Raw genomic sequence first — 23,701 nt, forward strand, 5'->3', positions numbered from 1 at the left:
GTTTTGTATTGATTATAAGCCAGATATGTGATTCTTCTTTTTTTGATTATAGTAATGTATTCGGCTACATCTAATTTAATCTAAATAATGCCTCCTGAATCTCTTCCACATGTGACTTTTCTGTGTTTTCTGGAGGAAATGGCTATTTCACAGTATCCTGTGGGACAGAGAGTCACCTCATCAGTCTAGCGCCATGTTTCTTGGAGGATTATCATATCTGTGTTTTGAATGCCCTGGATATTCCACAGTGGAATTGTTTCAGGATTCCATCACATAAGTAATGTACCAGTAATGATTTAACACATTTTTAACACGTTTCATGGACCTCTAAGATGAGTTAAACCTATCCTTATCAGTTATACTGTCATACATGTGTGTATCTTTATATATACATATAGATAGAGAGATAGATAGATAGATAGATAGATAGATAGATAGATATACCTACCTACACATATTGCTAAAATATTGACTATTATTGTGTTGTTGTTATGGTTGCTGTTCATAACTAGCTATAATGAATAGTTTTGGTATGACTCATGGCTGGTCCATAAGCCGTGTGCATATGATGTCCAGCAGATCTCTGATCTCTGCTAGTTTAGTGCTGCTGGTGTTGCATGAGCCTCTCAGCACAGTTGCGTATGTAGGCTGCTCCTGCTGCTCTGGCCTACCATGGGGTGTTTGGAGGTCATGATGGCTGCCTGTGGTGGAGCTGCTCCCTGCTGCAGGCACCCTCGGCCTGGGGTGGCTACCCCGGTGTCTGTGTGCTGGTGGGTGTTGGTGCAGCTGCTCCTGGGAATGGCTCACCGGATGTTGCTGTGGCGGCATGGGATTCCTCTGCTGCTACTCAGGATGCTTCTTTTGTGTGGGGTGTCTGTGCCAGGTCGCGGGGCTCTCTAGGCTGGGGAGCATGCTGTTGCCTCGGGGGTGTGCAGTGTTGAGTCGCGGGCCTCTCGTGTGTTGGCTGTTGAGGCGCAGGGTCCACGGCTGCAGGGTGTCGTTTGCCTGGTGCCTGGATGTGGGATGATGTTTGTAATGGAGTCCAGGAGGGGATGGTCTGCTGTGTTGGGAGGCTGTGGTTGCTTTGCTATTTGGACTTCCACCAAAAGCAACATCTTTCAACGTTTCAGCGTGAAAACACTGATGGCATCTTTGCGGAGGTGGACATGGTCATGCAGGCTGTGTAGGCCGAGCATTGGGTGGTGTGCCAGGTGGGCGTTTGGCATGAGGGCACATCCACGGGAGATGGTGGCGTTCACCTTCTTCATGGTGTCTGGGTGGAAGTGGGCTCTGGGCAGGATGGTGGAGATGACTATTATGGACGTGGGAAACGTCTCTGTTGCTTTGGACAGCAGCACACTCTCTCTCTCTCACACACTCACACACTCACACACATACGCACACACACACATACAAATACACAAACACGTGGGAAATGTCTCTGTTGCTTCTGACAGACTCTGCAACATGTTCTTGTTGTGTTCTCAGGGCATTTGTTCCCACATGTATGATGATATGGCTTTCACTGGTCACACTCACACTCACGCCCTCTCTCTCTCACACACACACACACACACACACAGTTTTCCATGTATGATGATATGGCTTGGTTTTCCTAAACATTCACTGGCCAGCAGCACTCTCTCACTCACTCACACACACACACACACACACACACACACACACACACACACACACACACACACACACACACACACACACACACACACACACTCCATGCTTATTCACATATAAAGGGTTACTGTTGAGTCATGAGTAAAAATAATTTCAGTAGATTACATTTAGACACTTTTTTCATCCAAAGTGACTTACATGCAGTATGTCGACTATATTACATCGGATTACATATAGTGACTGGAGCAACTTGGGGTTAAGTGTCTTGCTCAAGGGCACAATGCTGGAAGCCGGGAATTGACCCAGCAACTTTCAGGCTACTGCACGCTAGCCCAGCTCCTGAACCACTGCACTACCACCTCTCTCATCCGCACCCCAGTGCACATATTATTTGTCCACACAGCCATGTTCTATTCATAGTACTATTTGATTGTTATGGAAATTAAGATGAAGTATTTCTCCTACTTCTCTTTGCAGCCTGATCAACTGCAGTATTGGAGAGGAAGGTTTCACAGATCTTGCATCAGCACTGAGATCAAACCCCTCACACATGAGAGAGCTATTTCTGAGAGGGAGTAAAGCAACAGACTCAGGAGTGAAGCATCTTTCTTCTCTTCTGGAGGATCCCAACAGTAAACTGGAGAAACTAGGGTGAGTATCACAAGACCAAATACTGAGTTGTTATCAGTGAATTTGACAGTGAATATTGAAACTTTACTCAAAAACACACATTTGTATTCATTCAAATGAAATCATTACTTTACTTTACATTACTTCAAACACCTCTTATCTCTGCCTTTTTCTTGATCTCTCTCTCTCTCTCTATCTCTCTCTCTGTCTCTCACACACACCACACAACATTCATTCACATGAAAGGGAGTAGCTGCAGTAATGGCCAGTGCTCCCAGTGCCCCAATGTGTTATCGGATTTTCTTTTTTAACAAGAACATGGCATACAAACACACGCACACACACACACACACACACACACACACACACACACACACACACACACACACACACACACACACACACACACACACACACACACACACACACACACAAAACGGGTGTCTGTGTCCTTCAGGGGGCAGCTGTAGCAAGGCAGCTCACTGCTCCGTGAAGTTAGTGTGTGCTTCACCTCACTGTGTGCTCAGTGTGTTCACTAATTCACGGACGGGATAAATGCAGAGACTAAATTCCTTGTATGCACAAGTACACTTGGCTGAGAAAGTTGATTTATATTTACATTCAGCTGATCTAATGATGTGTTTCCTTCTTCCTCCTACAGCTTCTCAAACTGCAGTATAACAGATGAAGGTTTCAGAACTTTAGCATCAGCACTGAGATCAAACCCATCAACGCTCAGACATCTCTATCTGTGGGGGAATCAGCCTGGACCCTCAGCACAGCAGCTGCTCTCTGAACTGAAGAAACATCCAAACTGTAAACATATACAAATATATGGAGGTGAATTAATCCATCCCATTGTATTCAACATGACACATGTGTTCACACTGCATATAAATAAGTGTGATATAGAAGACACTTACAGTATAGGACAGGTCTCCACTGTGCTTGTCTTTACTCAATGGGTGTTGTTTTTCTCAATGGGAGTTACGGTCATCCAGTCCTGTCATTATCTCTTCATCTCAGTTCCCACAGATAGCAAAATTCAGTTGAATCAACGTTGAAATATGGTTCGGCAGAAATATTGAAACTACGCTGAAGCCTGACGTTGAAATGATATTGAAAGTATCCCCTCTGTTTTGTGTTGAATCAACCATATTGACATTGAATCAATGGTGATTCAGCCATCATCTAATCTACATTTAAATTTCAGTTGATTTTATATTGAAATAATGTTACTGAATCAATATGGTTCAACCATTATCTAAAAGCTATACTAGATTAATATTAATATAATTAATATATGAATCACTGAACAAAATAGGACTAGAGGGTTTGGTTTTTACATTCAGGTTTAGTTAAAGGAGAATTCCGGTGTGAAATTGAGCTTAACTGTACCGAAACATGTTAAGGTGTACTCACACGTGTTTTAGACGCACTTTCACTCACCCCCAGCATTCCGAACTCCTCCGTTTTCAGCCTAGCTTACAGTAGGCTTGAATCTATTAGATTGGGCATTACGTAGCCTATGCAGCTAAATAGCTATTTTTAAACCATTAAAAAGGTTCCAAGTAACTCCACACTGCATTGGTTGACTTCTGAGGGTCCTGACATTTAAAACGAGATACTTAGAACTTTGGAAGTGCACAGGAAATGTATTAAAAAAGACTGTTTATTCAAGCAGTACCTTCATAGAATCTCTCCGCTGGGCGCCATCTTGTGGTGAAGTCGCGATAAGTCGACTGACGAGCACAAACGAACAGGAAAGACAGGGGGACATATTGCAAACATTTTGAGCTTTGTTACTCATCATGCTCATGTAGACAGTATAACTATATATTTCCTATGGAATTACTTTAGCAATATGTTCCCCTGTCCTTCCTGTTCGTTCGTGCTCGTCAGTCGGCTTATCGCGACTTGATTCCAAGATGGCGCCCAGCGAAGAGATTCTATGAAGGCACTGCTTGTAAACAGTCTTTTTTTTAATAAACTTCCTGTGCATTTCCAAAGTTCTCAGTATATCGTTTTAAATGTCAGGACCCTCAGAAGTCTACCAATGCAGTGTGGAGTTACTTGGAACCTTTTTAATGGTTTAAAAATAGCGATTTACCTGCATAGGCTACGTAATGCCCAATCTAATAGATTCAAGCCTACTGTAAGCTAGGCTGAAAACGGAGGAGTTCGGAATGCTGGGGGTGAGTGAAAGTGCGTCTAAAACACGTGTGAGTACACCTTAACATGTTTCGGTACAGTTAAGCTCAATTTCACACCGGAATTCTCCTTTAATTAATGTCTACACAAAACTTGACATTTAAATGATAAAAACAAACGGCTGCAACCAGGGCTCCATGTGAAGATGACACTGTGGGAGAGAAGCAGAGACAACACTCATCACAATGGAACTTTTTGCAGAGCAGACAGTACTACAAAGCACCTGCAAACAGCAATTTAAGAAATTCACCTACAGTTAGATTTTCTTTAATCCTCCTGTACGCCGAGGGGTGTAACATGGGCAGTTTTGTATGATGTCACTGAAGTACTGCTGTGTATATTTTCTGTCATACTGCCGAGTAGCAACTGGAAGACATGAATCGTACAAAAGTTGTAAGTAGTATGACACATACAGTATGCCGCATAGTTCTATAGTTTCACTCACCGCTACGCTGCTCTTGGTTCTAAAGATTTTTGTTGTGGTTACCGCTGGGCTTAGTGCAAAAGAGTTATGATGAGTTATGATTCACCAGCACATACTGTACCATGCATACATTTTACTGCTACCATTTAGCAGTAAAGTTACCACAAAACTTACCACAAGCTAAGAGGAAAGCTGAACAGGTTGGAAGTGAAGCAGTCAGAGTGGTGTGCTGGCTGACAGAAAGTTCTGGACCGTTACAAATAAGTCCATAGACTTAATCAACCCAACCGTAATACAATGTTGATTCAATGATATTTTTTCATTTTTGTCATTCTTTCAGTAGTTGATCCACCATCAATTTTCAACCATAACCGTAAATCAACGGTTGATTGTTCTAATCAGACTCATTTTGAACATCACTAGGCCATGGAAGCATTACTTAAGCTGTAATGAAAATGGAGGAAGAGAATGACAGTCAACTTTATTATTTTATATTTACACCCAGAGAGTGCAGGCTTCAGCCAAGTTTCACTCTCACAAGAAAGCCCCCCCTGCATGGCCCCCTGCAGCACCCGCAGTACATAGTATGTTATGGTGGGAGTGCTGATTGAACTGTGTTATGGTGGGAGTGCTGATTGAACTGTGTTATGGTGTGAGTGCTGATTGAACTGTGTTATGGTGGGAGTGCTGATTGAACTGTGTTATGGTGGGAGTGCTGATTGAACTGTGTTATGGTGGGAGTGCTGATTGAACTGAGTTATGGTGGGAGTGCTGATTGAACTGTGTTACGGTGGGAGTGCTGATTGAAATTTACATTGATTTGTTTCATCAGTCACAGAGATACATCATGAACTAAACTATTGGGGGGTTGGGGAAAGGTGTGGCCAGACCTCTCATTTCCAACATCACTGAATAGCTGACTGAGCCTCTCGAGTCTAAATTGCCAAAAGTAGCGTCAGTGTAGACGTTATGGGGGTGGTGGAGCACTGAGCACATTTCAGCCATTTATCTTTTATATATCTTATTGAGATGTGCCTTTTTATGCCTTTTATTTTCACAGTTGTTGAAGTGTTTAATCCAGAGCTGCCAAGTGTTTCACGTGGGTCTGAAGTCATCAGGGAAGATTCCTCAGAAAACACTGTTCTGGACCAAGAGGATTTGGATTCTGTAGACAATCCTGACCGGAGGACAGATGTGAGAGGACTGTCTGGAGATATGGCTGAGTAAGAAGGTTTAGATTTATAGAATACATTCATTTAAAAAGGTTTTATGATCATTATGAATCCGTGCTTGATCACAGGCACTGCATTACTCCAATGTAGCCATAGTTTACTGGTGGTTGTGCTAATGCAATTTCTTTGCAGTCACCATAACTTTAAAGTGTCATTCATTTAGAGGGATTTAAGCATTTGCCTGTAATCGAGTCAGTTTGATGGCTGTTTACTAATAGAGGATTATCTGAGGACAAAAGCTATGTAAAAATGACCTAACTAAAGATCCCAGGATGGTAAAATAACTGGTGGTGTTGCAGTGCTATGGCATTACAGATATGATCAGCTGGTTAATATGGTTAGACTGGATGGTGATTGGGCCATAGGAATTGAGTTTAATTGTGGTGATAAATATGTCATTATTTTAAACTCAATGAGTGATTGGTGACGATCTGACGATGAATATCTAAATACCTAAATGCATTGACTTGTCTTTATTGTGGGTGGTATGAATGCAGATGTTTTCGGTGGAAGCTCTTTATTTGGCAAACATTTAATGCAGTTGTTGTATAGTTGGGAACACCATCATCAGCCACCTGATGAATCACCCAACAGCATCATTTCAACACAATGAGTAAATCCTGCAATGAGTGCGGTCAGGTTCACCTCAAAACCACTGGCGTTTTAGTTTATATGGTTGTATTGTGCTATGGAGTGTTTTCTTGTGTCCTGACTCCTGAATAAGTATTGATGATGATGATGATGATGATGATGATGATGATCTACTCGTTTAAAGGTTGGACATTTCGGCTGGTGAAACTCAGTGTATGTATGACAGACGACCAAACTGCTGCAAATCCTGTGAAGATGTAGAAGACACTTCCCACTGGATCCTGATGGAACCCTCTGTTTCCATGGAGACAGGAGTGCCAGTGTATACACACAGCTCTCCACCAGGAAGTTTTGAGTGCACAGCGTCTGGTTTGCGCTGGGTGTGTGCGGTTGAAGTCTCTCTAAAGTATCACTTAAGTGACCCCCATGTATACGGAGCAGAGCTTGCCATACTGCAATATGAACCAATTGGTCCCTTGATGGACATCAAAGTGCTCTCAGGTGAACTGTTGGAGGCTCATCTGCCCCATTTTGCCTGTCTGGAAGGTTCAGATTCCTCTCTTAGAGACGCTGTGAGAGTTCTGCATGGAGTTGACAGCAGTGTAACTCTAGAGAAATGTGAGCTGACCCGCTTCCATGCAAAGCTCCTCAAGCCCTCCTTCTCACTGACTGAACTCCTGGTGAAAATCGGAATTCCAATGAAAGCCCATCTGGACGTATTAATCTACCGGACCAGAGTGACACCCCTGGTTCTGCTCACATATGTCGTGCCGCGGGATGCATCCATGATTCAGGCGGTAGAAGAGGATTTACGAGAGACACACGATGCTAAGAAGATCAAAACACATCGACCGGATATGTCCATTTGGATGCACACAAAGTTTAGCTTGAAGTCATCTGCCAGCCATGCTAAAAGTTCCCCATCAGAGATCACCCTGAAATACATTAGACCTCCAGACTTATTCCGGTTGGTCGTTGATAAAGCAGATGACTGTTTTGATTTGGAGCTGATCAGTGAAGGACAGTCCATATGGAAAGCTACACTGGAAAGTTTTGAATATGGTGAAACTGGAGATGTGGCACCCTGTCATGAAATTCCCTCAGCAGTATCCGGACGTTCCCGAAGCGTGATCCCCAGAGAAGCGGCTCACACGAGCAGAGCTGCCAGGGCCAAAGAGGAAGAAGGGAACATGGCCTCCATGTCACACCAAGGTGCACCACTCAACTCATAACCTTTTTTACCACTGTCTGTGTATAATACTAAAAAGTCATTTGAAATAGCAGTAAATACTTATTTTACCTTATTTTATTGTGTTGATGTTCTGGGTAGAGCATAGCAGCAGTAGATGATTTTAAAGCCTTGATTATCTCTTCCTAGATCGACTGTCCTGTATTAGGCCTGATATCATCGAGAGGACATCAGAAGGTGTACTGAAATGTCTGGTTTTAAGACTTGAATCCCATCAGCCTCCTGTGTTGCACAGTACGGAAGTACAAAACATCCTGCAGAAGACCAGTGTGCTGCAGGACCAGGTGACCTCCCTCATCAACATGGTGCTGAGAAAGGGAGACAAAGCCTGTGGTGTCATGCTCTGCCTTCTCAAAGAATTAGATGGCTACCTTTCTGAAGACCTTGGCCTGTAGGAAGAAATCGATACTGCATGGTTGGTGAGGTCTATGAAATTAGAAAAGAGTTGAATGTACTCCATTCTATTACATTGCTGTCTAATTCACTCTGAATTCATTCTGTAAAACCACTGTTTCTGAAATACATGTGGTATCATGCTCTGCCTGCTCAAATAATTAGATAACTACATGTCTTGGCCTGTAGGATGAAACCTTCCTATACTGTCAGTAGGACATTTGTCAAAGTCAAAGTCAAGTTTATTTCTATAGCACGATTTACAGACGGCTGAGCCGCACCAAAGTGCTTCACAGTAAAGTGCAAAAATGCAGAGAGTAAGTAAAAAAGAAACACACATTTAGTTAAAAAATGAAATATAAAATAAAATGTGTGTGGTGCATTGGTGAGGACTCTTAAATGAGAAAAGACTTGAATGGTCATGTCATCATCATTATACTCCATGATGTCAGCCATGTCACTGATGCACATCATCCATCTCCATTCTATTATTGTTCTCTAATTCACTGAATTCATTTAGGAAAACCACAACCTGTTGCTGGAATGCTGCTGATTAGTAGCCTACTCAGTATTATAAACAATGTGATAGGGCTGAAAGATCCGCGGTCAAGACTTGAATCCCATCAGGTGTTGATCAGTATTGGAAAAAAAAGTAATCCTGCAGAGGACCAGTGTGCTGCAGGACCAGGTGACCTCCCTCATCAACATGGTGCTGAAAAAGGGAGACACAGCGTGTGACATCATGCTCTCCCTGCTCAAAGAATCAGATAGCTGAAGACCTTGGCCTGCAGGAAGAAGTCAATATTGTCAGTGGGGCATTTGTGTAGTGCACTGGTTGGTGTGGACTATAAAATTAGAGTTGAATGTCATCTTCATTATACTCCATTCTATTATATTGTGCTCTAGTTTACTCTGAATTCATTCTGTAATACCAACTGTTTCTGAAATGTTACTTAACAGGTGCGCCCTGGCATTTTTATATTTTTAAATATTGTAAACAATGGGATAGAGCTTTTCTGAAAGTGTTTGTGATATTTGAGGTGAGAACCACGTGTTTCCTTTGACTGTCCTTCAGTTTGTTGTATATGTGCCCCCTACAGGTGAGAGAGGAGTAGAAATAGAAATGCGAATTTTGAGAAATACTGATTTGTGGTTTAAACTCTGATTGATCATCAATGCCTGAAAAACAAATGTAAAATAGTTGTATTTTCTATATTGTATTCTATGTTAAAACATCTTGAGTAAATATTGGCAAATATAAAACTATGGAGTTGTGACTTTCTTGCTACATCACACACAATTCACACACATCACACACAATCACACACAATTACCAGCCCTGTTCTACTGATTCAGTGAGACATTAGGCTATTCATCGCTATGCCTTCAAAGAGAAATGTATGTATTTAGCGTGTAAAGTTGACAAAAAGGTGTTATGTGCTTTATTGTGTTTGTATATATCAGTCAGGTGTCAGCCATCAGTTTAACAAAAGGCATCAAGAAAACCTCTGTCAAGTTGTCAGTGTTACTAGCCAGGCGCATATAGACCGAACACATAAAAAGGAGACAAACACATATGACATTATAACAAATAAATATATTGATAACACAAAAGTAAGTCAAGGGGATTTGGGATCTGGGTCTTTGCCATTTAGGTGGACCTGGATATTTTGAGGATTTAACAATACAAAATTATTATTACTATTATTATGTGAATTACGTCAACTCTATGTCCAGTTAGCATCCGGCAGTTTCTATATGATGGGGACCCATGCTATACATTTCTTACATAAAACGTTGGTGTACATGAGTGTGTGCATGAATGTAAGTAGTGAGCATTCAAGCACCCTGCTGTCTACAGCCAGCCAAGGCTCCGCAGTAGCAGTCTGCCAGAAATAGAGAGGAACGTCACAACAGTCATGTCAGACATCAAGTGAAAAGCCATCAGGTCTGCGGGGGAAACCTCGGTAACACTACATTACGGCTCGCTAATTAGGTGGTAATTGTATGGTAATTTCTATGTAATTTCACGGTAACAATCCCTTGTTACCACTTAGTAATTTCTATGCAGTTTCTAGTGCAATTACTCTGCTGTTTCTAGGTAATAGCAATGCAAACAGCATTCATTAAGGTGGTAATTTCTATAGTATTTTGATATACAGTAATGTTATGGTAATAATCCTTTGTAGCCACCTATTAAGTTATTTCCATGCAGTTTCCAGTGCAATAACTGCAGTTTTTAGGTAATAGCGATGCAAACAGTTTTCAGTTTAAGTATAATCAATGCTTTTGCAATGAAAATTAAAACATGACTTTTCCCTCTGAGGTACAGTGATGTTCACTGTACTGAACCATTTCAAATTGCAGTAGCACAAGTTATGACCCGCAAGGCCGAATGATAAATAACATCCAGATTTTTTCAGTATAAGGATGAAGATGCATGTATGTTATATCAACATAATCTAAAATTAATAAGTAGTCTAGACCAATCTTTTCCATGCAGTGAAGGAGAAACGTAGCCTAGAAACCTAGATGCACCTAGCGGCAGCAAATGTGAGTCTGGCTGGTCAGAGAGAAACATTTTAGACAAACATAGAAGCTTAACTTAGTTCTGAGATTTTTTTAATTTTTTTTTTTTAAATGGACCCCAAAGGATAGTTTATTGTCAAGCCAAATGCAAGGAGTCAAGCAAGAGTCATGTCTTAAACCATTAAGTCTTCAATAATGAAGTCATTAAACCAACCAGTTCATTCTTCATACAGCTGCTATCTACCCACACAACACTCATCTCCCCTTAAACATATGAGATGCCATTTTCAGTCTCAACACTAGATGGCAGTGGCGAGTAGCTGCACTGGCTGGTGTGTGCAGAGTAGAAGGAGTCGGAGTTCAGCCCAACTGATAATGGGAGACTGAATGAGAGTCTAATGGTGTAATGATGAGGATCACCTGCAGAAGCAGAATGAGTTCAGAGTCCAGTTGAGTCCAGTGACGCTGAAGAAAGAGAGACGGGGTAGAACAGGACAGACAGAAGACTCCAAGAGGCCACAAGGCACCACAGTATACAGTACTGTAGGTTGCTATAGTTATGTTAGCAGTGTATAGGAGGGAGAGGCTCTAACTGTTCACGTGCCCTCAGCCCCCAATAGACCTCTGAAGTTCACCTACAAAAAAGCTACCATCTCCGCCCAAATAAGGAGATCCGGTATCTTGAGATTTTTTCTATGGGAAAATAACATGGGGATCTTGAATCATCGCACCTGTTAAATTCTTGCAGGGATGAAGAAACTGGAAATGCAGACGTTTTGCACTTCACAGTATCCACTCGAAGGCAGAGGACAAAACTGTGATCTTCAGTAGGTGAAGACGGCACACTTTGGTCTTTGCTACTCCAGAGCCAACTTACAATGCAACTTGCCATAGAGATTCAGAGATCTGTTCAGAATGACTTGAAATGGGATTCAGCTCGACCAGCAGTGTAATGCTCACCAGTGTTTAAAGGTGAACTATGCACGTTTTCTTTAGCTTGATTTGCCTGAACTATTTTGGGTCGAATGACTGCGGTCTCGCTTTCCCCTAGCGCCTCTGAGCGGGAAAACAACGCATGTAAGTTTGTGCCACCGGGACAGAAACTCTCCAGCCTCGCCATCATGCTCGTGAAAAGGCAGACTGACCGATTGAGGAGTTTTGTTAAATATACACACTAAAGCTGTAGGGGAAAGCTTTGCAGAGAAATCTGCAAGCGTAAAACGAGTGAAAACGAAAAGGTTGATGAAATAGCCAAACCTGCATAGTTTCCCTTTAATGAATATTAAACTGGCAGTTGAGTACTTTAAATCTATTCAAGAACACACACACAGAGCCCAATGTACAAATCTGTCTGATGAGAAGTCTGTATATCCTCTTCTATTGTGAAGTTCTTAAAAACAAGCAGTAAAAAGTAAAAAAACAAGCGTACAATATATATATATATATATATATATATATATATATATTTATATAACAGCATGACTTCTTGGAACTCAAGGGGGAAAAAGGGGCAAAAACATAAAAAGGTCAAATGAGACATCCGCTTGTAAAGAAAGGAGGGAATCGACACTGCAGGACAGAAGGGCTTCTTTTACGTACCATCACACACACACACACACACACACACACCTTAGACCATCCTGTGCATGCAACATTATGCACACACACACAATCAAACAGGACATTTTTAGCAAGCAAAATTACAGACACACACACACACACACACACACACACACACTTGTGTAGTGTGTACAGTGTACAACATTGTTTTGCTCTTCAACGTTGTGTACATGCAAGCACACACTCAGTTTAATCAGTCAGTCACATCGTACAGTTACAGTCCCTCACACACACCAATGTTTTAGACTAATATAGAAGTGTACACCAAGTCAATGCTCACTTCCAAAAAAGGACAATGTGAAGGAGGATTTTCTTTCATTCCCTCAGACATAAAAGGAGTAAAGCAAAACTAAACTGCTTGGCTCCAGGTTCTGGGCAGGGGGGTGGAGATGCTGGAGAGAGAAGGGCAGAGTCCGAGGGGAGGAGGAGGAGGGTGGTGACGTTCGCCGAACAGAGAGACGGGGCTTCACTGCGCCTGCAGAAGAAGAGGGGAGAGGAAGGTGAGGAGAGAGAGATACAGTGTCAGGTCGCCTATAATATACACTGTGTGTGTAACCAACAAAAACGTCCCTGCCAAGGCTTAGTGAATGAACATCCAATGACATAAAGACACACACACACGCACACACTTAAAACATGTCTCCCTCTGGTCACACACACACACACACACACACACACACACACACGCACACACATAAAACATGTCTCCCTCCTGTCACACACACATGAAGGGCACAGGTGATTTGGGGTTTCTGGTGAATGACCAGTGACTCTGTTCAAATACTCTGTGTCCATTCCCTGCTCACTCTGTGCTGGAGTGTCCACGCCCTGCTCACTCTGTGCTGGAGTGTCAACGCCCTGCTCACTCTGTGCTGGAGTGTCCACGCCCTGCTCACTCTGTGCTGGAGTGTCCACGCCCTGCTCACTCTGTGCTGCTCACTCTGTGCTGGAGTGTCCACGCCCTGCTCACTCTGTGGTGGAGTGTCCACGCTCTTGGGCAGCTCCATGTCAGCCCGGTCATCTCCTCCCACTCCCCTCCCATAAAGAGCAGCTCGGTCCAGCACTGGTCCTGGACCTTCCTCAGCACCTCCTCAGCAGCTCCTCCTGCACCTTCATCAGCACCTCCTCAGCACCTCCTGCACCTTCATCAGCACCTCCTCCTGGACCTTCATCAGCACCTCCTCAGCACCTCCTGGACCTTCATCAGCACCTCCTCCTGGACCTTCATCAGCACCTCCTCAGCACCTCCTGGACCTTCCTCAGCACCTGCTCAGCACCTCCTGCACCTTCATCAGCACCTCCTCAGCAGCTCCTCCTGCACCTTCATCAGCACCTCCTGCACCTTCATCAGCACCTGCTCAGCACCTCCTGCACCTTCATCAGCACCTGCTCAGCACCTCCTGCACCTTCATCAGCACCTCCTCCTGGACCTTCATCAGCACCTCCTCAGCACCTCCTCAGCACCTCCTGGACCTTCCTCAGCACCTGCTCAGCAGCTCCTCCTGGACCTTCATCAGCACCTCCTCAGCAGCTCCTCCTGCACCTTCATCAGCACCTCCTGCACCTTCCTCCCATAAAGAGCACCTCCTCAGCACCTCCTGGACCTTCATCAGCACCTCCTGCACCTTCATCAGCACCTCCTCAGCAGCACCTCCTGCACCTTCATCAGCACCTCCTCCTGGACCTTCATCAGCACCTCATCAGCACCTCCTCAGCACCTCCTGCACCTTCATCAGCACCTGCTCAGCACCTCCTGCACCTTCATCAGCACCTCCTCCTGGACCTTCATCAGCACCTCATCAGCACCTCCTCAGCACCTCCTCCTGGACCTTCATCAGCACCTCATCAGCACCTGCTCAGCACCTCCTCCTGCACCTTCATCAGCACCTCCTGCACCTTCATCAGCACCTCCTGCACCTTCATCAGCACCTCCTCCTGGACCTTCATCAGCACCTCCTCAGCACCTCCTGCACCTTCCTCAGCAGCTCGGTCCAGCTGCTCTCCCTCTCCATGTCCACATGTCTGTTGCCACTCTTCTCCAAGAGCCAGTGCAGGGGCCCCAGTGCCTTATTGGCTCTCAATGTGTTGATCCGGGGTCCATCCTGCTGAGGAGTAAAACAGCACCATGTTGTGCTGCCAGACGCCCCTGCAGCAGCCGCCCACTGCTCCAGCTCCAGCTGCTCTTGGATCTCTCTCCGCCACTTCTGGGAGAAGGGCAGGTCCCTGCACACGGCCGTTATAGGAACGCACTGACACTGACACGCCCGACGCTAGCTAGACTACACACTGACACGCTAACTAGACTACACACTCACACACTAACTAGACTACACACTCACACACTTCTGGGAGAAGGGCAGGTCCACAGTATACCCACTACAGCTAACTAGACTACACACTGACACACTTCTGGGAGAAGGGCAGGTCCGTGCACACGGCCGTTATAGGAACGCACTGACACTGACACGCCCGACGCTAGCTAGACTACACACTGACACGCTAACTAGACTACACACTCACACACTAACTAGACTACACACTGACACACTAACTAGACTACACACTGACACACTAACTAGACTCAGTGGTGGACAGTAACGAAGTACATGTAATTCGTTACAATACTTAAGTAGCATATTGATGTATCTGTACTTTACTTAAGTATTTATATTTGGTGAGACTTTGTACTTTGACTTCACTACATTTTTAAGTGAAAACTCGTACTTTTACTCCGTTACGTTTATGAAAACCCTCTCGTTCCATTTTGGCAAAACGAATCACGTGTCCAAACTGCGTCCTGCACGCACTTCAGTGCGGCCCACCGAGCATGCATTAGTTTAGATCTGGCCCGCCACGCACTTAGGCTATCATTGGCTTTTCGCTATTTTTTTTTTCCAGCAACGACATTGTGGTTAACATTCCTGCAAACTAACACTCTTCTTAGAGAACGTGTACATTTACAATGTCAATATCAATGTTACATAGAGATGAAAGCCTACTCTTTGAAATCTCTATTGCAGCAAATCTAATGTGCATGTTTGTTACTCATAACGTTACTCATAACGTAATAGGGAACGTGTGAGCATGCATGAAAGGAAGAGAGTGCATTGATAACTGAAATCTCCGCTTTATAAAGGGCAGCCACTGAGTGGAGCCGGCAAGAGTCTTAAAGTGACAGTGTACCATTTATAAATTAATCAAACAGCATCATAGTTCTTAACAAATTTATTTTCTACAACAAAATTACTTTGTCATTATTTTTTCAATCACAAAAATTCTCTTTGTGATTGAATAATGTATCGTAAATAAATAAATGTTCTTAATAAATGCTAGGGGGAAGGAAGTATTTGACCCCCTATGTAACCCTATGGGAATTTAACACAGGGGCAGGTAGATTTTTATTTTTAAAGGACAGCTATTTCATGGATCCAGGATAGCCCCACGTCATCATACCCTTCACCACAGCTAGAGATTGGCATGGTGCTTTTTCCAGTATAGGCCTATTAGCCTGTTTGATTTGCATTGAGCTCAATGAGAATCAAACAGGCTAATAGGCCTACTGGAAAAAGCACCATGGCAATCTGTTTGTTTGCAGTTTGATTTTTACTATTTTTTTTTTATTAAGGCATTAAGATCAATTGTCAAATGATGATTTTATATTTCTCTTTTTAGGCAACTTTAGCATGGTATCAAATACATGTTCTCCCCACTGTAGATAGCTTCTAAGCAAATAGACAAATGTAAGAAACTATTTGAGGAGTGGCATTAGTATTTCACCTTATATAAGCTGTTTTAGCAGGAGCTTTGATGTGAAAAGGATCAATTATAACTAGAAATGCAATTCCAAGGAATTACCAGTGCATGAAATGCAAAAATAGATAGATAATGTAGATATGGTTACCAAGGTGTAGCTAGGGTAAATATGGTGGTTGCATAGTTTACAGAGAGTTGATAGTGTGAAGGTAGACAGTTTAAAGCTGAAACATTTTGATTTGCTGATTTCTATTCATGTTAAAATGTTAACTATGGTAACAATGATAACCAGGTTGATTGGTTAACTTAGCTACTGATTTCATGCAGTAATGGTAAAAAGGTTAACTATGCTAACTATGCTCACAGTGTTAACCAGGTTGATTAGCTAACTTAGCTAATGATTTCTAGCAGTTATGCTAAAAATGCTAACTATGCTAGCAATGCTAACTATGGTAACAATGCTAACTTAAACTAACAATGCTAACCAGGTTGATTAGCTAACTTGACTGATGATTTCTAGCAATAATGCTAAAAATGCTAACAATGCTAAAATTGCTAACAATGCTAACCAGGTTGATTAGCTAACTTAGTTAGATGTTTTTTGCAGTTATGCTAAAAATGCTAACTATGCTAACAATGTTAACTATGCTAACCATGCTAACCAGCTAACTTGCTAGTGAGGACTTTTATTTTGAAACATTTGTTGCTAGGGTATCCATGGTGGCCACTATCAGGAAGCAAGAAGTTACTGCAGCATAATCATGTTGGTTGCTATGGAAACGGTCATAAACGCTTAATTTTAATGGTTGGTATGTTGATTGCTAGGTACATGGAGGTTTCGTGTAGTTGACTGGAGGCATAGTTGATAACTGACAGTTGGAATGGTTGAACAGTTAAATAGTTGAGTAGTTACAATGGTTAAATGATTTAATAGTGTATTATTGCAGTGAGGACCTTTATTTTGAAACAGTTGTGGACAGAGGAAGTAGTGAAACAGAATCTGTAGTCTAAATAAGATTGTATGCTTAAAGCCTGAGACAGAAGGTGCCTCTCATATAGCGTTTACGCGTCCTCTCTCGCTCCTCGATCCTCACTGATCTACATAAAGAATGATGGAGCGGCAACAATGGGATAGTCTAGCCCTTCTTCTATCTTTCTTTATGTAGATCATCGAGGATCGAGGAGCGAGGGAGGACATATAAACGCTGCTTGAGAGGCACCCACAGTAAATACTTTGAAAGTTGTATGTAGATAGTCTAATTAATGTTGATAGACAGAATGTTTAATGGATGTTGATAGGCAGATTGTTTAATAGATATTGATTGACAGTTTAATGGGTGGATGAGTGAATGGTCTGAAGAAGATGAATGGATAGAAGGTTGGATGGAATGTGCCTTATATTCTTGTTAAGAGAGACACTGATACAGCTCTCTGAGAGTAGTTGATACAGGTGTAATCAATTTAACTGGCTAGTCTTAAGAGAGAGTGTGCTTAAAGCCTGAGACAGAGTAAATCATTTAAAAGTTGAATGTAGATAGTCTAATTAATGTTGATAGACAGAGAGTTTAATGGATGTTGATAGGCAGATTGTTTAATAGATGTTGATAGACAGTTTAATGGGTGGATGAGTGAATGGTCTGAAGAAGATGAATGGATAGAAAGTTGGATGGAATGTGCCTTATATTCTTGTAGACTGGAGAGACACAGCTCTCTACTGAGAGTAGTGGATACAGATACAGGTGTAATCAATTTAACTGGCTAGTCTTAAGAGAGCCAGCGTATGTAGCCTGAGAGAGAGAGAGAGCTGCTGCAGGTGGGGCTGGCCACCTGGCATAAGATTCTAATTGCTTAATGATCCGATTGTGATGTCATAGAGGCCAATGTTAAGTCTATGGGGAAATTTGTAATAGTTTTTAATTTATAGTTTAAAAAGTATAAAAGTTGCAAAGTTGAAAAATACTTAGCAGCATTCCCCTATTTAAGACCTACGTTGCGACGTTTGAATGAAGTTTCTAAGTTAAACGGTTCAAGCTGAATAGAAAAAATGAATTTGATCAGCGGAATAATAATAATAAGAAGAAGAAGCCTTGGAAGAACAGTACAGTGCATTTTCATGCACTGTAATTATAACTAGAAATGCAATTCCAAGGAATTACCAGTGCATGAAAATGCAAAAAAATGTAGATATGGCTACTAAGGTGTAGCTAGGGTAAACATGGTGGTTGCATAGTTTAAAGAGAGTTGATAGTGTTAAGGTAGACATTTTAAAGCTTAAAAATTCCTGTTCTAACTTAACTAATAATTTCTAACAGGTATTCTAAAATGATAACTATGCTAACAATGCTAACCAGGTTGATAAGTTAACTTAGCTGATGATTTCTAGCAGTAATGCTAAAAAATGCTAACATTGCTAACTATGTTAACAATGCTAACCACGTTGATTAGCTAACTTAGCTAATCATTTTAGCAGTTGTGCTAAAAATGCTAACTATGCTAACAATGCTAACCAGGTTGATTAGCTAACTTAGCTAATCATTTTTAGCAGTTATGTTAAAAATGCTAACTATGCTAACAATGCTAACTGTGCTAACAATGCTAACCAGGTTGATAAGCTAACTTAGCTAATCATTTTTAGCAGTTATGCTAAAAATGCTAACTATGCTAACAATGCTAACTGTGCTAACCATGCTAACAATGCTAACTTGCTAGTGAGGACTTTTATTTTGAAACAGTAGTTGCTAGGGTATCCATGGTGCCCACTATCAAGAATAAAGAAGTTACTGTAGTATAATCATGTTGGTTGCTATGGAAACTGTCAAAAATGCTTAATTTTAATGGTTGCTATGTTGGTTGCTAGGTACATGGAGGATTCATTTAGTTGACTGGAGGCATAGTTGATGATAACTGACAGTTGGAATGGTTGAACAGTTAAATAGTTGAGTAGTTTTAGTGGTTAAATGATTTAATAGTGTATTATTGCAGTGAGGACTTTTATTTTGAAACAGTTGTGGACAGAGGAAACAGTTAACAGGATATGTAGTCTTCACAGAGAGATTGTATGCTTAAAGCCTGAGAGAGAGAGGGCTGCTGCAGGTGGGGCTGGCCACCTGGCATAAGATTCTAATTGCTCAACGACCCGATTGTGACGTCATAGAGGCCAATGTTAAGTCTATGGGGAAATTTTAATAGTTTTTATTTAATAGTTCAAAAAGTATAAAAGTTACAAAGTTGAAAAGTCATAGCAACCCGATCCATTAGAATACCTACGTTACAACGTTTGAATGAAGTTTCTAAGTTAAACGGTTGAAGAGAAATTGCGGTCAGAAAAAGTGGTAAGCGGAATAATAATAATAAGAAGTCTAGGAAGAACAGTACAGTGCATTTTCATGCACTGTAATTAAGCCATTAGAACCATAATTCATTGAAGTACTTTTACTTGTAATACTTAAGTACATGTGAAGGCAAATACTTTTATACTTCTACTTAAGTGAAAATTCAAAGTGGGTACTTTCACTTTTACTCAAGTAATATTTGACACAAGGTATCTATACTTTCACTTAAGTACATAATCAATGTACTTCGTCCACCACTGACTAGACTACACACTGACACACTAACTAGACTACACACTGACACACTTCTGGGAGAAGGGCAGGTCCGTGCACACGGCCGTTATAGGAACGCACTGACACTGACACGCCCGACGCTAGCTAGACTACACACTGACACACTTCTGGGAGAAGGGCAGGTCCACAGTACACCCACTACAGCTAACTAGACTACACACTGACACACTTCTGGGAGAAGGGCAGGTCCGTGCACACGGCGGTCAGGAGCGCGTGTGGGCCCGGAACACACACTGACACACACACGCCGGACGCCGTCTGGCTCCTGGTCAGCTCCAGAGCCTTCCTGCACGAGGTCATAGAGACGGACGCCATGGTGATCTGCTGCCCACAGCACTCCCACCGCCTCGTCGCACAATCCATGGGGTCTCGTTCAGTAACAGTCCTCGTTGTCTTTGTTTTCAGTGCCATGAAAACTTCTTGGAAACATGCAGATGAAAATGCAGGTACACACACACACACACACACACACACAAGCATAGACACTCTGTTTAACCCAGCATGCATCACATCAAGTCAGATCTGCGCAGATTTTCGTCAAGTCAAACGCACCTAGATTCAGCGCAGATCTGACTTGATGTGATGCATGCTGGGTTAAACACAGTGCATACTGGGACAAACGAAATGCAAACTGGTTAGAAATCATGTCCGACTTCTTGCAGTCGCGGTGGGAGTTACCACCGTGACATCATGTCACATGTCCTTAAAATATCGCGGGCGTCTGCGTCTAGCTTAAGCCAGCGCAGTTGTCTTCTAAGCAACTGCGCTGGCTGAAACCCACCCCAATGACGTCAGTTCAAATTTGTGATAGGGCCGTTTGGAAGGAATCTCCCCATGCCAAGTATGACAGGTGTCTCATTCTGCCTCCTTACCAAAGACTCTAGAGCGGATCAAGACGGATCAGTTCAACAGCACTGTAACCAAAGATCCTTCCGCTTTAACCCTCTCTGCTGTAACCATGCGTCTTGGACGACGCTGGAGCTTATCCCTGTGATCCATCTTGCTCTGTTCTAGAATATTTGCTCCTTACGTTAGAATCTGCTAAAATGAACAGAAATCGAAGGGATACCTTCTTATTTGTGATTTCTGGAACAGCGGTAGGCTAGCCTACTGGAAACGTGAGGATATTCTGCTATTTTATGCTGTTGGTTAAATAGATACATACGGAAAACACTTGATATTTAATTAATGTGCTACAATGCAGGCCTATAACTGTATGACAACAATGGTTTATTTAAACACATCATATCAATTTATTTCGTCAGTCACCATGCTCATTTTAATGAGTAAGAATACAAGTTTTACTGTAGGCCTATTTAATACAAAATCCCGCAATATCTCCCGCGAGGTCTCCTCCAGCGAGGTCTCCCGCGAGTGAATTCAGTCACATGGCATCTCAGGTGGAGTGTCCGGGATCAGCTACGTGTGCTAGTTGCCCCACCCACTACTCTCAAGCTCTCGTTGACGTATGAAGCCAGCCTAAAAGTCAGCCGCAGCTCATCGCCAACGCACCTACTGTGTAGCCTACGCGGGGTTACACCCCGATGACGGAAGTGAAAGCTGGCAAAGTTAACACAATTTTAGAGATTTTGTTCGACGGACGAAATGGACAGTCGTTGTTGGACTTAAAACACTGATATTTTGGAATAACCTATTTTGTGGTGAGTAGACTTATGTCCTACAATCTATGTTTATTTTGCTTCTGAAATGGCCTGATTAAGAGAGATGGGTGGTCCGTGTAGGCTGTGCATTTGATTTTCAAGGTTGAAACAGTTATCAAAAAACGGATTAAGACCTTTACCTAAAACAGTCTACTACCCAGAGAAAAATAAAACTCAAGTAGGCTATTGAAAAAAAATTGGAAAACATAATCCAATATACAACTAAGGTATATAATTAAACATTGTACATTTCAATTAGTCTTTATCCCTTTTATGTCAAGTCAAAAATTAAAACCCAGGCGCGCAAGACCACGCACCGAACATTCACTACTGCATGCTGTCAGCAACATGTTTTCCACTGACCGAATGGATTATTAGCCTACTAGCCTATATGTTCATTAAAGAGAGCAAGATCCAGATGTTGAAGGAGATTGATCTGCACAATAATCGCCTTAACATTCCAAACTTCTCATTTTGATCGATAGGCCTATGTATTTAGCCTATGTCCAGGTGTGCTGCATCGGGAATGGGATTAAAGTTGTTCACCCTTCGAAGAAAGAGTGGAAATGTCACTGAAAGGACAATCGACATCATGCATTTATAGGCTGTTTTGGAGGCTAAAGCAACAGTTTAAACTGCAATACATTTCATGACGTCGGTGCGTGTATTGGACTCCCATATGTGTACGCCTATATGTTGGAATGTAGGCTATAATGTCGGTTTTAGCCTAGTCCTAGTTGCAGGTTATTTGCCTTTACCTTGTGGTGTATGCATGTGTAGGCTAGTCTTTCCTTGTGTGTTTATTCCTGTGCGTTGTATGTGACCCCGCTCATCTATTATGCATGTCTTAGTGACTACTGTGTGTTCTTTAAAGATGTTTTTGATCTGTCCGTGTTCCCCGCTCCTGACCCAATAAACGTGCTGATTTGAGCCTTGACGCCACGAGTTGTTACAACATTATAAATATGAATTATAGGCCTATTATATGTTACTTTGAACAGAAGCGTCTGCCCAATAGATCTGCTACATAGGATAGGCCTGATCACGTCCACTCCACTCCACCCCCCAATCCAAGGACAGGTAGCGCATAACAACAGAGGAGCCCAAATGCATATTTTCGTGCCTCATAAACCGGTTCTAAGAATTTTTCCAACTCTGCGTTCTTCTACGCCTCCACTCCCCTTGCTACTTGTTGAGACAACGTGTCTGACATTTCTGCCTTAGAAACGTGTACAAACATGTCTGTTACCAGAGTTAATACGAGGGAGACGTACTCAGAAAGACTATCCTATATCGACTTGACAGAGGAACTAGGCTACGCTTCACACACAACTTGTGGAGAGTTCAGCCAAAGAGAAAGTTTATTGTTGCACACACACTTTTATACTCGCACATCACGTGCCCTTATTAAAGCATATTATTGGTTCTTAACAACCAGCATTTATAACCATAAAATAAAAGGTGTATTACGGTACAATTGAGGGTATAATTCTATGTCAACACCCCCACTTGCACTCACATTGTTAGCTTTTTCATTTCATTCATTTCAACTGTGTGCTGTCTAGACTAAACAATACATTTATTCTTCAAACATATATACCAAACTTCATCAACTTTTGCTTTGTTACAGGCTTTGTCATTGCATCTGCAATCATCTCCTCAGTTGGGCAATATTCCAGACTCACTTTTCCATCATTCACAGCTGACCTCACAAAATGATATTTTATGTCAACGTGTTTGCACCTCTGTCTATTGACAGAATTCTTGGCTAAAGCAATAGTGCCCTGGTTGTCCTCGTACACTTTTGGTGGCACACACTGACATCCATCAATGCCTTCCAGCAGTTGTACAAGATGCATACTCTCCTGTATAGTTGCAGCTAATGCCATGTATTCTGCTTCACAGGTAGATAATGCAACAGTGGGCTGCTTTTTGGTTTTCCATGAGACCAGAGGTCCATCCTTATTAAGACTCACACAATAGCCTGTAGTGCTTCTCCTGTCTGTCTTGTCACCTGCCCAATCTGCATCACTGTATGCTTGTAACCACAAATCAGTATTGTCACATTTTCTGTAACACAATTCTTTCCCACTAGTGCCCTTAAGATATCTCATAACATGTTTTGCAGTAGCCCATTGCTGTTCTGT

The 23,701-nt window shown here is 42.3% G+C and overlaps 3 protein-coding genes across 5 annotated transcripts in view; all 3 read left to right on the forward strand.

Moving 5' to 3' along the window:
• Positions 1-9,541, forward strand: part of LOC134082844 (NACHT, LRR and PYD domains-containing protein 1b allele 5-like) — a 9,726-nt gene extending 185 nt beyond the window's left edge. Inside the window, exons 1-6 of the mRNA XM_062538856.1 lie at positions 1-277; positions 2,113-2,286; positions 2,927-3,105; positions 5,961-6,123; positions 6,908-7,935; positions 8,102-9,541. The exon at positions 1-277 is cut by the window's left edge and continues 185 nt beyond it. Of these exons, the coding sequence (XP_062394840.1) occupies positions 2,186-2,286; positions 2,927-3,105; positions 5,961-6,123; positions 6,908-7,935; positions 8,102-8,367 (1,737 nt within the window). The 5' untranslated portion in view covers positions 1-277; positions 2,113-2,185 and the 3' untranslated portion in view covers positions 8,368-9,541. The remainder of the gene's footprint in view (positions 278-2,112; positions 2,287-2,926; positions 3,106-5,960; positions 6,124-6,907; positions 7,936-8,101) is intronic.
• Positions 1-23,701, forward strand: part of LOC134082552 (protein NLRC5-like) — a 173,670-nt gene that overhangs the window by 140,918 nt on the left and 9,051 nt on the right. The window lies entirely within an intron of this gene.
• Positions 1-23,701, forward strand: part of LOC134082606 (NLR family CARD domain-containing protein 3-like) — a 154,827-nt gene that overhangs the window by 42,065 nt on the left and 89,061 nt on the right. The window contains exon 1 of one of the 2 annotated variants that reach the window (XM_062538455.1): positions 21,399-21,554. The exons of the other annotated variant lie outside the window; for it this stretch is intronic. The gene's annotated coding sequence lies outside the window, so the exon portion shown is untranslated. Of the gene's footprint in view, positions 1-21,398; positions 21,555-23,701 lie in introns of those variants that run through there. 2 annotated transcript variants of the gene reach the window in all.

Source organism: Sardina pilchardus, chromosome 1 (genome assembly GCF_963854185.1).
Source record: "Sardina pilchardus chromosome 1, fSarPil1.1, whole genome shotgun sequence".
NCBI lineage: Eukaryota > Metazoa > Chordata > Actinopteri > Clupeiformes > Clupeidae > Sardina > Sardina pilchardus.